Source organism: Panthera pardus, unplaced genomic scaffold (assembly GCF_024362965.1).
Source record: "Panthera pardus isolate Hobbes unplaced genomic scaffold, ASM2436296v1 HiC_scaffold_25, whole genome shotgun sequence".
Lineage (NCBI taxonomy): Eukaryota > Metazoa > Chordata > Mammalia > Carnivora > Felidae > Panthera > Panthera pardus.
The window spans coordinates 42,446,293-42,461,191 of NW_026526821.1; the positions used below are offsets into that span (position 1 = coordinate 42,446,293).

General features: G+C 41.3%; 1 protein-coding gene across 1 annotated transcript in view; it reads left to right on the plus strand.

Annotated features, from left to right (window-relative positions):
• Nucleotides 1–2,319: 2,319 nt before the first annotated feature.
• PCSK2 (proprotein convertase subtilisin/kexin type 2) overlaps nucleotides 2,320–14,899 on the plus strand; it is a 273,296-nt gene continuing 260,716 nt past the window's right edge. The window contains exon 1 of the mRNA XM_019462495.2: nucleotides 2,320–2,850. Within this exon, the coding sequence (XP_019318040.1) occupies nucleotides 2,674–2,850 (177 nt within the window). The 5' untranslated portion in view covers nucleotides 2,320–2,673. The remainder of the gene's footprint in view (nucleotides 2,851–14,899) is intronic.

The window sequence follows — 14,899 nt, forward strand, 5'->3', positions numbered from 1 at the left end:
TTGATGAACTGTATTCTACGTAAAACACTAAAAATGTCCTATTTTAATCAACCATCCGGGTTTTATTTAGCCTGTACCCAATTTTGCATGGTTTTAATTATTGAAAATTCAAATACATAAGATTCAACACTTACTAGCATTTCATCTTTGGAATTTATTTAGGAAATGGAGTATTGCTTTGTGGTTTCAGAAAAAATTAATAAATATCTCTGAATAGATGGTAATTTCATGTTCATTTCCAAAGAGATTTAGCTACATTAGCAGCGCTATTTCCCAACACCCATAATCTTCTAAATTGACTTATTTGATGCTCTTCGGATCTATTTTTCTTAAGACTTAGATTTTTATCTCTGTTGCTGCTTTTGAAATGATCTCCATGATTGTGAATCCATCTAATGTAATTTTCACATTTGGTGCCGTTTTTCTCAAATGACAATACAGGGCAGGAAGAATCATTTGGCATTTTTTCATACCAGCCTAGTACTTTGATTCAAAATATGGGCGAAATATAAGGAAAAGAGAGAAAGAGTTGAAGGTCTCTTAGTAAGAAAACCTTGTGTTAAAAACAAACAGATGGACTATGAGAGGTAAGCTGTGGAGTAGGATAGGGGGATTAAAAAAAAATCTCAGCAGAAATGAACCTCTGAGCAGTAAAGAACTGAGGAATCCAGAGCAGCTCTGTTCCCTTTTATTAATACCTTCCCAGAAAACTTGTCTCCACTTTGGACCCTTTTATCTGTAGTCTGTGTGCTAGCACCTTCTCAGCATTTCTTAAAGGAGTTCAAGTACTCAGTGTTTCTTAAAGGAGTTCAAGTACTACCACTACTAATCCTAATATTAATTACATACCGATTTCTTTAATGCTTTAATCAAAATTTTCAATAACGTCTGTGTTTTTATTTGGCTATTTTGGAAAGGGCTCTGAGGGAGCCAACTATGTCAGGAAAAAGGTTCTGCTCTGAAGACAGTGTGTCCCATGGCATTGTGTGTATTCTTTTCTAACAATAATGTTTTCTTGTGCAGAGTCCGACTTCATGATAAAATGAAAAAGGGGGAAGTCTGTTAAAAATAAAACGCTCGTGTGTGTGTGTGTGTGTGTGTGTGTGTGTAAAATGTGTCAACATTATTCTCTCTCTCTCTTCCTCTCTCTCTCTCTCTCACTGTATTGCATACACTTAATTAAGCCTCTAGGACAAAGATCTCACCTCTTATTCAAGTGAAGCAGAATTTTGAACTTTGGAGCTAAATGATAATGGGGATCAGTGTACGCATTCTATAACTCAACAATATTTGGGGTACTTTAAAACAATCGCCCTGATTTCGAGGCAGACATTTCGCCCCTGCTTCCTCTCACTGGGACAGGAAGAAGTCAGTGTAAGCCATTTGTAGTCTGGGAGTGCACATTTCTTAACTGGATAATTTCGTTGACCCGGTGTCACTTGGCCTGAATTCGACTCAGTTGAGAATGCCCAACTGGCGTCTTGGCCCAGCGCCTAGGACTGGTGCCTATACCTTCCCAAACGCACACTCTCGCCGTCCTTGTGCAACCGAACGTCTGTCCCCAAGTCTGAGAATGTACCTCCAGGCATGTCAATCCCGGCCGCGCCTCTCTAGAAGGCGGTCTCTGCGGAGCAACCCTGACTCTCGGAGGAGTCTCATCTAATCACAGATGCTGGTGGGAGTGAGCTTGATCTGCTAGGCTTCCCAGCTGCTTAGTTCCAGACAAGTCCAGAGCCTACAAAAATATAAATAAATAAATACTCGTCCCCATGAGTCACCCCAAGAAGGCTGCTTTCCCCAACCTTCCCCGTGTGGGGAAAGGCAGTAACCCTCCCCGGGATTTGTACAAAGTGGTGAGAGGAGGGTTAATATTTGCTTTGTTGTTGAGCGCGAGAGAGGCAAGTGTGCCTTGAGAGAGAGAGAAAGAGTTATTTTGCAGCGGAAAATAAGCAGGGGAGAGGAATAGGGAGAGGCCGGTGCCCCAGCTCCCCTCGGAGCCTCAGGGAGCGGCACACGCCGTAATTCCCTTTCCAGAGCCTTACAGATTTCCACAAACAATGACATCACTCCGGCGCCGCCGACCAGATTACAGCTGGGGGGATTTTCCTGGGAGCTAGGCGGGCCCGGGTGGAGAGATGGAGGAGCTCTCCAGGGTTCTGAAAGGGGCGGGGGCGCGGGCTCGCCGCTCAGCGCCCCCCGCCGGCGGAGGCGGACCGGCCGGTCTGGGGGCGGGCAGGGGTGGGCCCGGGGCGGTCCAGGGCGGGGCCCGTCGCATCTCCGGCCCTCATTGGCTGCTGGCGAGCGCACGTCAGCCAGGCTGGTGCTCTCCTCTGTCCCCAGTGGAATTGGAGCCGAGGAGGAGCTGAAAATGCAGATTTAGCCTCAAGCACAGACATACACTCGCTCTTTCTCTCAGATACACACAGCTCCCCACATTCGCACCTCTGCCAGCGAGCCTGACTACACGGCTTCCCCGCCAGCCAGATGCTGGAGGAGAATACACATTGATTTGCTGCTGAGCCCCCTAATCAGTCTCTTTCTCTACACAAAGATTTTTTTTAAAACAAACAAAAAAAAACTATATATATACATTTTTCATTTGCACCTTTCCTCCGAGTCCTCCGCTCCACCAGCCTGCGCGCCTCCTAGCACCACTTTTCACTCCCAAGAAAGATGAAAGGTGGCTGTGTCTCCCAGTGGAAGGCGGCCGCCGGGCTCCTCTTCTGTGTCATGGTTTTTGCATCTGCCGAGAGACCGGTCTTCACGAATCATTTTCTTGTGGAGTTGCATAAAGGAGGAGAGGAAGAAGCTCGCCAAGTTGCAGCAGAACACGGCTTTGGAGTCCGAAAGGTAAAATCTCCCTTGCATTTCGCATGTTGTTTCAAAACGGGGGCAGCCCTGCGCAATCTCATTGCAGATTTGCAAGTTTTCTTTCTCATGCGATGCAGATATTCTGCCATGGGCTCTTTAACACGACATTGCCTCCGGTGATCTTTCACGGGTTATGTAATTAAAATGTCCTTCAAATTATACTAGTAAGGTCATAAAAATAATTTATTGCTCTTTGACTTGGTGGCGAAAACAAGATAACACCTTTCTGACAATGCCTTGCGCCCGGGCTGCTGTCCGAGGTACCAAGTTCTCAAGGCTGGGTGGGGATGGGGGAATGAAGTGCTGAACATCTGGGCTTGACGTTGGCAGTCTTTGCCAGGGATGTATCCCCCGCCCCCATCCCCTGGAGAAAGAGTAGTTTCCAAGGGACAAGGCTAAAAGCTTGGATATTGCAATTCACCTCCGTGCTTTTCGGACCCCGCGCTAGGAGGACTTCCCTCCCGGTGACTTCGGCCCCTGTTCCTTAGCAGCTCTCTGGCTCCAGGAGACTTGGAGATGAACTGGGGTTTCTTTCCAAAATCCGGGTGGAACTTCTCGCCCTCGCCCCTGCCCACGAGCGCCCGCCCCCGAAGCGTACTCCTAGTTAGCTCTGATTCTCAACTCACAGCTGTAGAAGCTGGAAAGGTAGATTTTAGAGGAGTTCCCTATGGAGAAGCTGGGGTGTCTCTCCTGGTGTGTGGGCGGCCACCGTGGCTTTCTCACGAGGGCGCGGGGATCCCCATTCCAAGAAGTTGCCAGAGTTCAACTGTTCGGGCAGCTGCCTAAGGCTCCCAACCTAAGACGCATTGGGACTCCTTTTGTGACTCCAGGGTATCCATCTGGGACGCAGCGGAAAGGAGAGTGCTGGGTGGGGGCCGTGGCTTACCTGCTTGTCCTTCTTACGAAATATCTTGTCAGAAATCGCAAGTGTCCTTAGGAGACCTGGCGAGAGGTGGGGTAGAGTGAGAAGATGCACGGAGAAACCGGGCAAGGGGAGCGTGGAGGACGTAAGAATGAGATTTGGCAACCAGAAGGCTGGGTGGAGGTCTGGGTGGAGGCTGGGTGGAGGTGTGGGATTCGGGGCCCTATCTTCTCCCTCCCGATCCCAGGAGAGGGGCGGGAAACGAGCGGTGGGTGCTTTCTTTTGTTGCTTTTGCCTCTCAAGGGCAGTGCGAACTAGGTTTCCTATCAGTCCCTCTGTCCGGACTTCCCATGCCTCCCGTCTTCCTCCCAGACGCGGCTCCCTCATGAGCAGCTGGCTCTCCCTCCCCGGTAGGGTGTTGGCAGCAGCGATTTCGACCCTCGGTGGGTTTCCCCGCCAGTCATACTAGTCTGGGAGGAGAAGCCCGCCGGGTCTACCAGTGGCGCGCGGGCGGGTCTTTGCAGAAGGGAACTTGTTGCTCCCGGGAAGCGTGGGTGGAGCAGGGAGAGAGGATGCGAGCTGAGGGAGCAGCCCGCTGTCGTTCTGGCCCAGGGTCTGGGGCTGTTTCAAGAGTTTATGTTTATTTCAACACAGGAAACAAGCAGACCCCCCATCCTTCCCAACCCACCTCCCTAACTTGTTAGGAGACAAGATTCAGGACCCAGGAGCCACAGATAGAACAGTGATTGTCACCGTGATTATTATTACCTGACAACAATGGGGCACCCTTGTGTGCTGGAGTCCTTACACATATTCTTATTTAATATTCTCAACAACTCCGAGGAAGCTGCTATTATTATTAAGCTCATGGTACTGATAAGGACATTGGCTCAGATCAGGGCCCAAGGTAAAAACCAACCAGATCTGGATTTAAACCCAGATCTTTCAGAAATAAACTCATGTTCTTTACCTCTTAGTACATGCCAAACAGGCTAAGTGCTCTGCAGGATGTGTTGAGCTTTGAGGTGGGCTGAAAAGGGATATGGCATCGGGCTTTTTAGTTTCTGACTGTCAAGGGGCTGCAGCTGATTCGGGAATACCTGCTACTCTTTGCGTACCATGCACCTTTTCATAGTGTAGGCAGATTATTGCTACCTCCTCCTTACTTCCCCTTTAGACAATGCCCTTTAGGATCTTAGCAACTTAAGCAAATCCGGGTGTAACTAAGACAGATAATGACTTGACTTATTAATTCTCCAAGGGGTCACTTTTGTTTTGTCTTGTTTTGTTTTGTAGAGGTAAACGGCTTAATGAGGGGATTTGTAGTTTTGACGGTGGAGTTTGAGAAAGGAGGTGTAGGGAGAATCTCATCCTAAATATATCTGGAGAATCTTGATATGCTTACTGTGAACTCTCAGGGAACTCATACTTTGGGGTAAAATCAGATACCTAAGTCTCTCTCACCCCTACTCTTTATTTGAGAGGAGCCCACTGGCTTTGAGTCAGCCACAAACATGCAATTTCTATCTGGGAAAAATGAACTTTTACCTTGCCACCTCTCCTCCCCTCTCTATAACCCCCTCTCAAAAACAGTATCTCTTAACCAAATGATTTTTGTTCTGATACATAGTTAAGTTAAAAAAAAAATCAGCCTATGGCAGAATGCTTCTGTCTGACAAATCTTTGCATGGTGCCACACCTGTGTAGAAGGAGCCCTCTTTTCTTTCCTTGGATTCATGTCCCACCCTTCTTCCTTCACGACTGAGCTCCAAACCTTCCCTGATGCTATGGACCACAATGTGCTTTCTCTTCTCCAAATTCCCACGGGATGAAAAAGCAAAGCCTACGTGACATAAGCTAGTACATCCCAACACTCTTCCTCTAGTCATTATATATATGTAAGTAAATGTGGGTGTAAGTATTGTCTTTCCACTTAAAAGGTAAATATTCAAGGACCATATCCTCCATACTTACCTCTAGTCCTCACCATGGCCAGCCTAGTACTGGGTTTGCCAGCCTGTAAGGAAACTTCCTTAGTTTTATCTGTTCCTCCAGGTTTCTCACACACTGTTCTGTCTTGTTCTCATCACATACTGCACTTTTGTCACTCTTTTTTTTTTTTTTTCATTTTAAACCTACAATACCTCCTTCTCCTTCCTCTCTCTAATACTTAGTGTATCTTCCAATTCCCTACCGCCCCATCCTCTCCAATGCTCAGGGTCAGACACCAAGGATCCTCGGTGATTACTTATTTATCCCAAAGAAGGGTCAGCTATGCAGACTAGGGGAACCTGCTATTTTACTAAGTTATCCCATCTAAACTCACAAGCCTGTGAGGTAGAAATTGTTGCCATCAGACCTAATTCTCAGATGAAAACATAAAGCCCCAACCAGTTAAACTTATATCTGGAGAGTGAAAAAAAAACTCAGATTTAAAACCAAATTTGCTTTGTGGAAAATAACTTTGTTTTCCTACCAAACTGCTTCCTGGACAGCCAAGAACTCTGCTCTCTGGGCACCATTTTAGAGTTCTGATGTTTTCCCTTTCCTTTCTTTCTTTTTAATTTTTTCTATATCCAACACCTATTTGGTATTAACATATAAACCTATGTCATTAACAAATGTGAATGAGTATGTATTTCAGGTAGATCATAAATCTTTTAAGAGTAGAAACAATACACTGTGTCTTTTCTTAAAGCCCTATGTTTAGCACAGTGGTCTATATATGAGATATTAAATGAATACCTGGTGATTTTTTTTACCAAACTCTTGCAAGGCCATGACCAAACAAATGTATTTCCTCCCCGAAATGGGACAAAAATACCTCTAACTTTACTGTCAGAAAGGTGTGTTGAGACTAAAGTTTTCTATTTTATCGTGACCTGGCTAAAAGACATCTGTTCATCAAAAAAGATGTATAGACATATGTATATGTCTAGGAGAGTAAGTGAGTTTACAATAACATCAGAGGTGTTTTTCCGAGTGCCTTAAAATTCTTTTTTTTTTAATTTTTAATGTTTATTTATTATTGAGAGACAGAGAGAGACAGAGCACGAGAGGGGGAGGGGCAGAGAGAGAGGAGACACAGAATGTGAAGCAGGCTCCAGGCTCTGAGCTGTCAGCCCAGAGCCTGACGCAGGGCTTGAACTCACAAACTGTGAGATCATGACCTGAGCCGAAGTCGGATGCTTAACCGACTGAGCCACCCGAGCACCCCTTAAAATTCTTAATATACTACTAATTTTAAATCTCTTGGAAAAAGAACAAAAAAAATATTTATTAAAACAGTATATTGAAGGTTAGCCAAAAATCAAGTAAGAATTAAGGTAGAAATCCAAACAATTGACAATGAAGTGTTTTTGTTTTGCTACAGTAGGTTTTGGTTTTTGTTCAGGTAGGACTGAGGCTAGGATAATTACACAAGTAAAATCATGTGACCACTTTTTTTTTTTTTTAACGTTTATTTATTTTTGAGACAGAGAGACAGAGCATGAACGGGGGAGGGTCAGAGAGAGGGAGACACAGAATCTGAAACAGGCTCCAGGCTCTGAACTGTCAGCACAGAGCCCGACGCGGGGCTCAAACTCACGGACTGCGAGATCGTGACCTGAGCCGAAGTCGGCCGCTTAACCGACTGAGCCACCCAGGCGCCACATGTGACCACTTTTATATGTGTGCTCACTGCATTTGAAAAACTCTAGCAATAATTGTGCTGGTATACAATGAAAGAATAAACTTCTTTTCATTTTAACTGACTTTTTAATTTTAACTTTAATTGAATTGGATTCTTTAATTGAATTTAATGTTAAAATCAAATTTCTTTTAATTTTATTGAAGTATAACTTAGGAAAGAACACAGTTCATAAACTCACAAACTGAGCACACTTATGTAATGAGCATCCAAATCAAGAAATAAAGTATTATCCATACCCCATAAGTTCCCCCTCTTGCTCATTTAGGTAGTTTTTAGTTTTAGGCTATTATGATTATTGTTTCTGTGGAATTTGTAATGTATGTATTCCCAGCATATATGTCTCTCTGTTGGGAATATCCCTAGGATTAGAATTGTTGAGTAAAAGGGTATATATACATTCAACTTTAGGAGACTGTATCAGTTTTCTATTGTGTAACAAATACTACAGGCTTTGTGTCCTAAAACCACACAAATTCATTATTTCATAGTTTTCATGGATAAGGAGTCTGGCACATTTTAGCTGGGTCTTCTGCTCATGGGCTTACAGGTAGAAATTAAGATATTGGCCAGCTATGTCCTCATCTACAGGCACAGCTAAGGAGAAGTCCACTTCCAAGCATATTCAGGTGTTTAGGATTCAGCTCCTTGTAGTTGTAGACCTGGAGTCTTCAATTTTTGCAAGTTCCACTCTCAGCTCCTGGAGCTACGCTCATGACCTTGCTGCATGACCATTTCCATAAACCTTCTCACACTTTCACCCTTCTTTCAGGAAAGGCTCAGTCGCTGTTTAGGTGAGCCTGATTAGGTCAGGCCCACCCAGGAGAATTGTCTTAATTCAGGTAAACTGATTTGGGACCTTAACTACATTTGATAAAATCCCTCCCCTCTGCCACAAAAGGTAATCTAATAACATAAATGACATCCATCATCTTCACAATCCTGTTCCCACACTCACAGGGAGGGGATGATACAGGGCACGTACACGAGGGAGAGGAAATCTTGGGGGTCATCTCAGGATTCCGCCTGCCACAGACAAACTGACCACCAGCAATGTGTGAGGTTTCTGATTGCTCCACATTCTCAGCAACATTTGATTTCTTATGCCTTTTCCTTTTAGTTATTTTGGTGGGTACATAATGATATTTCATTGTGATTTTAATTTGCATTTCCCTGATGATCACCTCAAGCGGAATACCTCTTCATATACTTATTAGTGGTTTGGAAATCCTTTTTTACACATCATTTGTTCAAGTCTTTTGCCCTGAAAAGTTTGGTTTTGTTTTGTTTTCTTTTCTTTTTCTTTGTTTCTTCTTTCTTTCTTTTCTTCCTTTTTCTTTCTTTCTTTTTTCTTTTTTTTTTTTCTTTTGGATCGTCTGTCTTAATTTTCCGTTTGTAGGAGCTCTTTAGCTATTATGGATAGGAAGAATCTTTTGTCATATATTTATTTTTGCCCTTTTAGTGGTATTAACAATATTGAATCCAGATTCTATAATTTCACTCTCATTTCATCGTGGATCAATTGTGAGTCAGAAGAAGTAGTCTTCCACCCTCTGCCCTGTTCTCCTCTAGATCAAGATTAACATTGTTCAGAAGGGGAAACAAAACAAGAGATAGATTTGATCCTAAGTGTTTCCAAGAGGATTCCTATCTAAGAATCCCTTAAGGGACAGTTTTTCTGACCCTACACGATCTATTACCATGGTAACCAAAGGTAAATAGCCCAGAACTCAACTTCCCCAACATGAAAGCTATGAATTCCTTTTGGACTCTAACTTAATATAGTATGCTTTAGGTCAAGTCCAAGCTAATCCTTTAAGCCTTATCTGACTGACTTAGACTGAAATATTCTCTATCTCTTTGGGACTTCCCCTGCATTTAATCTGTTCCTTTTCTTGGCACCAGTCACCTTTGTCCCAGCACTCACTATATCCAATGCCTCTCTTGTGACTAAAGGAAGCCAGGAACAGCAATGTTCAAAGGTATAGATAATGGGATTTAGAATTAGAAAGTACCGGAAACTTGTCTAGAGGCTCATGTTTATTTGAAAATATGGTGGTTGTGAAAAATAATAAAATATGGTGGTTGTGAAAAAATAATAAAATATGGTGGTTGTGAAAAATAAATAGTACAGTGTGTGTATAAGGTTTTGAACACAGTGGCAAGTGCATAGAATAAAAAACCTATTATTGGTAGGAGTAATAATAATAAGGTGATGACCTGGTTACATTTTTTTGCTCACGAAAACAATTATAAGTTGTACTTTCTTGGGAGTGACAACTGATTGAATGAGGAGTAAACAGCCCAATGGGAACCCATCCAGGAGTTGGCCATGATCCTTGAGAGTGCCTGGCTGAAATAATCCAGAATTAAATTCACTATAGCCCATGGTAATTATCTTAACCTATCATGCTGACTTTCTTAGGAAATTTGATTCACTAGTTGCTATAGAGAAGAAAATGGGGTCTAGTTGTCATGAAAGAGACTATCCAGGCCATGGGAGATGCAGACATTTCATCTGAGTTCCTATAACTTCCCAGCTCCATTTCCCAGCAAAAGATGGGACAGAAGGTAAAGGCTAATTACCAGACTAATTTTGTCTTCTCCTTGGGCCACAGCAGTACCACATTTCCCAGCCTGCCTTGCAGATAGGTACCACCATATGAGGATGCTAGCCAGTGGGATGTAAGCAGGAGTGATGTGCACTTCTTCCTTGCTTGAAGTGTAAAAACTGACCGTAGGTTGATTCTCCACCTCTTCTCTTCTGAGGTTTGATGTGATTAAGAACAGTAACTTTGGAAGCCAAATGCTTCCAAAGATGCATTTGGTAGAGTGCAAGATGGAAGGACCCCAGGTCCCTGATTCTTGACTTAGAAGAGCTTTATGAGTCAGAAAGTTAATTGCTATTACATTAAGGCACTGGGATTTGAGAGTTTATCTTTAGAACCACCAACATTACCCAAGCCAATATCCTGTCAATAAATATCCTTCTTTCTTAGGTTGCAAGAGTATTCTCTGAACCTTACAACCAAACCAAACCAAATTACAAGAATAATAATTTTTAAAAGACTTATGAAAACTCCTACATCTCCACCTCGTAATATCAACCAACTTTACAGGTCTTTGTGATTTTTCTTCTCCAGGAAGAATACACAACCCATTAAATACTCTTGTCCCACTGGCGACCAATATGCTTTACTCATAATAGGTACTCATTATGTGCTTCTTCACTGATAAGTACACCTGGATCACAAGGTGACTATTCGGCCATTAACTCAGAGAAGAGGCACTTGAAGTACTAGTTTTCAAGAAACTACCCCTGTAGCATCCATTTATTTGTAGGCAGCAATGTAGCTAGGAAATAGAAGTAGGTAACAGGCAGCATGTCAATGACTGGCAGACTCCTGCGTTTCCCTAAATTCCCAACTTATAAATGATCAGTGATAGAATAGATCAAAAAAAAATTCTTTTTCTCAAATGAATGAATATCTAAAACTCAATGTCTCTTTCAAAAGGTCTTATTAGCTGTAGATCACAATGTTACAGCACATCAGGGAGTGATGCTATAGTTAAGTTTGCAATAATTATATATTTGGCTGTAACTGCTCAAAGAAGTCAGGCTTTAAAAATAAAACATAAAACCTGAAGTTCATACTTTTTTCCACCCACTAGAGCAGTGGCTTCATTTTACATTTGAGCTCAGATTCATCATTTCAAAAAGAAACCCTGAACTGAATTTGTGGGTTATTATTTGAGAGTCAAATAATCACAGGACATTCGAAAGCAAGAGTTTTAGTTTCACCTTCTTTACTAATATACTAATATACTTCTAAAGAAGTGTGTGTGTGTGTGTGTGTGTGTGTGTGTGTGTATAATAGCTGAATAGCTGAAGTCCATTAAGTGACTAAACTCCACTAATGGTTAGGGAATCAAGAAATTGCATTTGAATTAACAGTTCTACCCTAAATGTAATGGTTCCATATTAATGAATGGCTTCTATTATTCTATGTTAGGTATATATAAAAAGCAATAAATTCCCTAGACAAATCATTTTTTTGTCCCTAAAACAATTTGACCATAACTTTTTGGAGAATGTTGTGATGTGCTGAGCTCCTCTGATGAGAATAACTGAATATAACAAACTCTTAGGTTGAAAGTGAAACATGGACACAAACCCTTAATTTTCTGACACATATGAAGTAGCCTCAACAATATCACAAGATGTTGGTAGCTTCTCCATTAGGAAGTCGACAAGAAGATGAGAACTGTAGAATCCTAGGGTTGCTCTTTATTTATAACTTTATTTATTTTTATAATTATTATTTTAATTCTGTATCAAATTAATTAATATATGCATTTTTAAATTTTTATTTAAATCCAAGTTAGTTAACATACAGTGTAATAATGATCTTAGGATTAGAATTTAGTGATTCATCACTTACATATAAGACCCAGTGATCATCCCAACAAGTGCCCTCTTTAATGCCCATCACCCATTTAGCCCATCCCCCCCCCCCAACATCCCTCCAGCCACCCTCAATTTGTCTTCTGTATTTAAGAGTCTCTTATGGTTTGTTTCCCACTCTGCTTTTATCTTATTTTTCCTTTTTTCTTTCTTTTCCTGTTTTGTTTCTTACATTCCACACATGAGTGAAATCATCTATTTGTCTTTCTCTGACTGACTTATTTCGTTTCGCATAATACACTCTAGTTCCATTCATGTTGCAAATGGCAAGATTTCATTCTTTTTGATTGCCAAATACTATTCCATTCTATATATATCACATCTTCTTTATCCATTTGTCAGCCGATGACATTTGGGCTCTTTCCATACTTTGTCTATTGTCACTAGTGCTGCTATAAACATTGGGGTGCATGTGCCTCTTCGAATCAGCATTTTTGTATCCTTTGGATAAATTCCTAGTAGTACAATTGCTGAGTTGTAGGATAGCTCTATTTTTAATTTTTTGAGGAACCTCCATACTGCTTTCCAGGGTGGCTGCACCAGTTTGCATTCCCACCAATAGTGCAAAAGGGTGCCCCTTTCTCCGTATCCTTGCTAACATCTGTTGTTTCCTGAGTTGTTCATCTAAGCCATTCTGACAGGTGTGAGGTGGTATCTCATTGTGGTTTTGATTTGTATTTCCTTGTTGATGAGTGATGTTGATTATCTTTTCATGTGTCTGTTAGCCATCTGGCTGTCTTCTTTGTAAAAATGTCTATGCCTTCTGCCCTTTTCTTTGCTGGATTACTTTTTTTTGCAGGGGGGGGTGTTGAGTTTGATAAGTTCTTTCCAGATTTTGGTTACCAACAATTTATCTGATATGTCATTTGCAAATATCTTCTCCCATTCCATTGGTTGCCTTTCAATTTTACTGACTGTTTCCTTCCCTGTGCCTTTCCATCTTGATGAGGTTCCAATAGTTCATTTTTGCTTGACTCTCATGAACATCCAATTCTTCTCCTAAATTTTCCTAAATAGATTCACTTAATGCTTACATTGTGTCAAGGTAGAAAGAGTTCAAAGGAAGATGAGAAACATGTTAGGATGACTTATTTGGAGACATCAAGAACAGGAAGATAATAACTTAGGCTTAAAACATGTGCCACGTAACGGCATTAGAAAAATATTTTTTGACCTGGGATACTTGGCTTTCACTGTTCCAGTGTTTTAATGTAAGCTGAGGGTAGTGACATCGTAAGTCTTGCTTTCTGTGTAAATGCGACGCCTGATAAAACTAAGCCTACAGTGAGTAGTTGTTGAATGAATGATCTAATTTATGTTGGCGTCAGATTTCTTAGATAATTGAGCGTCTTTCCTCTTGAGATTTAAGCAAACAAGCAAACAAAATTGTGAATTCTTCTACTGGGGGGATGGCGAATCTCTCAGTGTAAACACGGTGTTCTTACTTGTTGCAGTCCTCATGAATGCAATGAATACGAATAACCAAGTTGTTAACTTGACATAAATTGAGACTCCCTGATCATGTAAAAAATACAATAACTTAATTATTTTTGTCAAAATTACACATTCTCATTACTATTTTTTAATATAAAGTAGTACAAAAAAAGCACTGAAAGAAAGGTGGGTTTTTTTTTTATTACCTCAAACTTCATTACTCAGAAATAACCATTAATAGCATTAGGTAAATTTTATTGCAGATATTTCTGTAAGAATATATATATAGAGAGAGAAAAAAGGTAGTTAGATAAATTGTTTTACGGAACTGGGATTATATTGTACACACTACTTTTTTAAAAAATATTTATTTATTTATTTATTTTTAAATTTTTTTAATGTTTATTTTTATTTTTGACAGAGACAGAGACAGAGCATGAGCGGGGGAGGGTCAGAGAGAGAGGGAGACACAGAATCCGAAGCAGGCTCTAGGCTCTGAGCTGTCAGCACAGACCCTGACGTGGGGCTCGAACTCACAGACTGCGAGATCATGACCTGAGCCAAAGTTGGACGCTCCACCAACTGAGCCACCCAGGCGCCCCAATATTTATTTATTTTTGAAAGAAAGAGACAGAGAGAGAGCATGAGCAGAGGAGGGGTAGAGAGAGAAAATCCCAAGCAGGCTCCCTGATGTCAACACTCAGCCCAACATGGGGCTCAGTCTCACAATCTGGGAGATTATGACCTGAGTGGAAATCAAGAGTCGGAACCTTAACTGACTGAGCCTCCCATGTGCCCCTGTACACACTACTTTAAGTTTTAAATTATTCATTTGATTATTATAGAATTTAACAAAAGGAAAGGAAACTGAAAAAAAAAATTTGATGACATTGTTAAACTTCAGACAAATTAGTCATGGAAGAGATATAATTTTGTAATAGGTCTCCCTAAAATTAAAAAAAAAAAATTAGTGTGATGGTACTGAGGAGTTTGTGACTATTTTACATGCAAAAGGTAGATAGGTAGATAATATATATTTAATGACAAGTTTGATTAATTCATTATGTATTTCAACTTCAGTGAATTGTGGAGTCCATGCTCAGCAAAGTGGGGACATTAGCCTGCTAACACTTTCTCTTGCCTCCCCTATTCACACATTGCAGTGCTCCTTAGGTGTGTCATATTTTGCACTAGGTTACGTGTAAATATTAACCTTCTGCATATAACCATGATTTACAGTATTGCTGGTATTTGTTCTACATTAAAATTGCTTGTGATTTCATCACAGTTGCTTTACCCAGAACTTCTTCAATCCCAAATTCTTCATTTTCATTTGTCTCTTGGCTAGCTAGGCTTTACTGAAAAGTGAAAGGAGCCTGAGTAGGAAAAGGGAACTCTCTTCTCTCTGAGCTAAAAAAACAGGATGGGCAGATGAAGTTCAGTGTGTAGGTCACAGAAGAGGATATGGGGAGAATACCCACTGAGGAGTCACAACTACTTCAAAGGTGAAGGAGGCAAAGTCAACACTTCCAGTGAGGGAAGAGGTGATGGGGTGGGGGCTTCAAGGGAGACAACA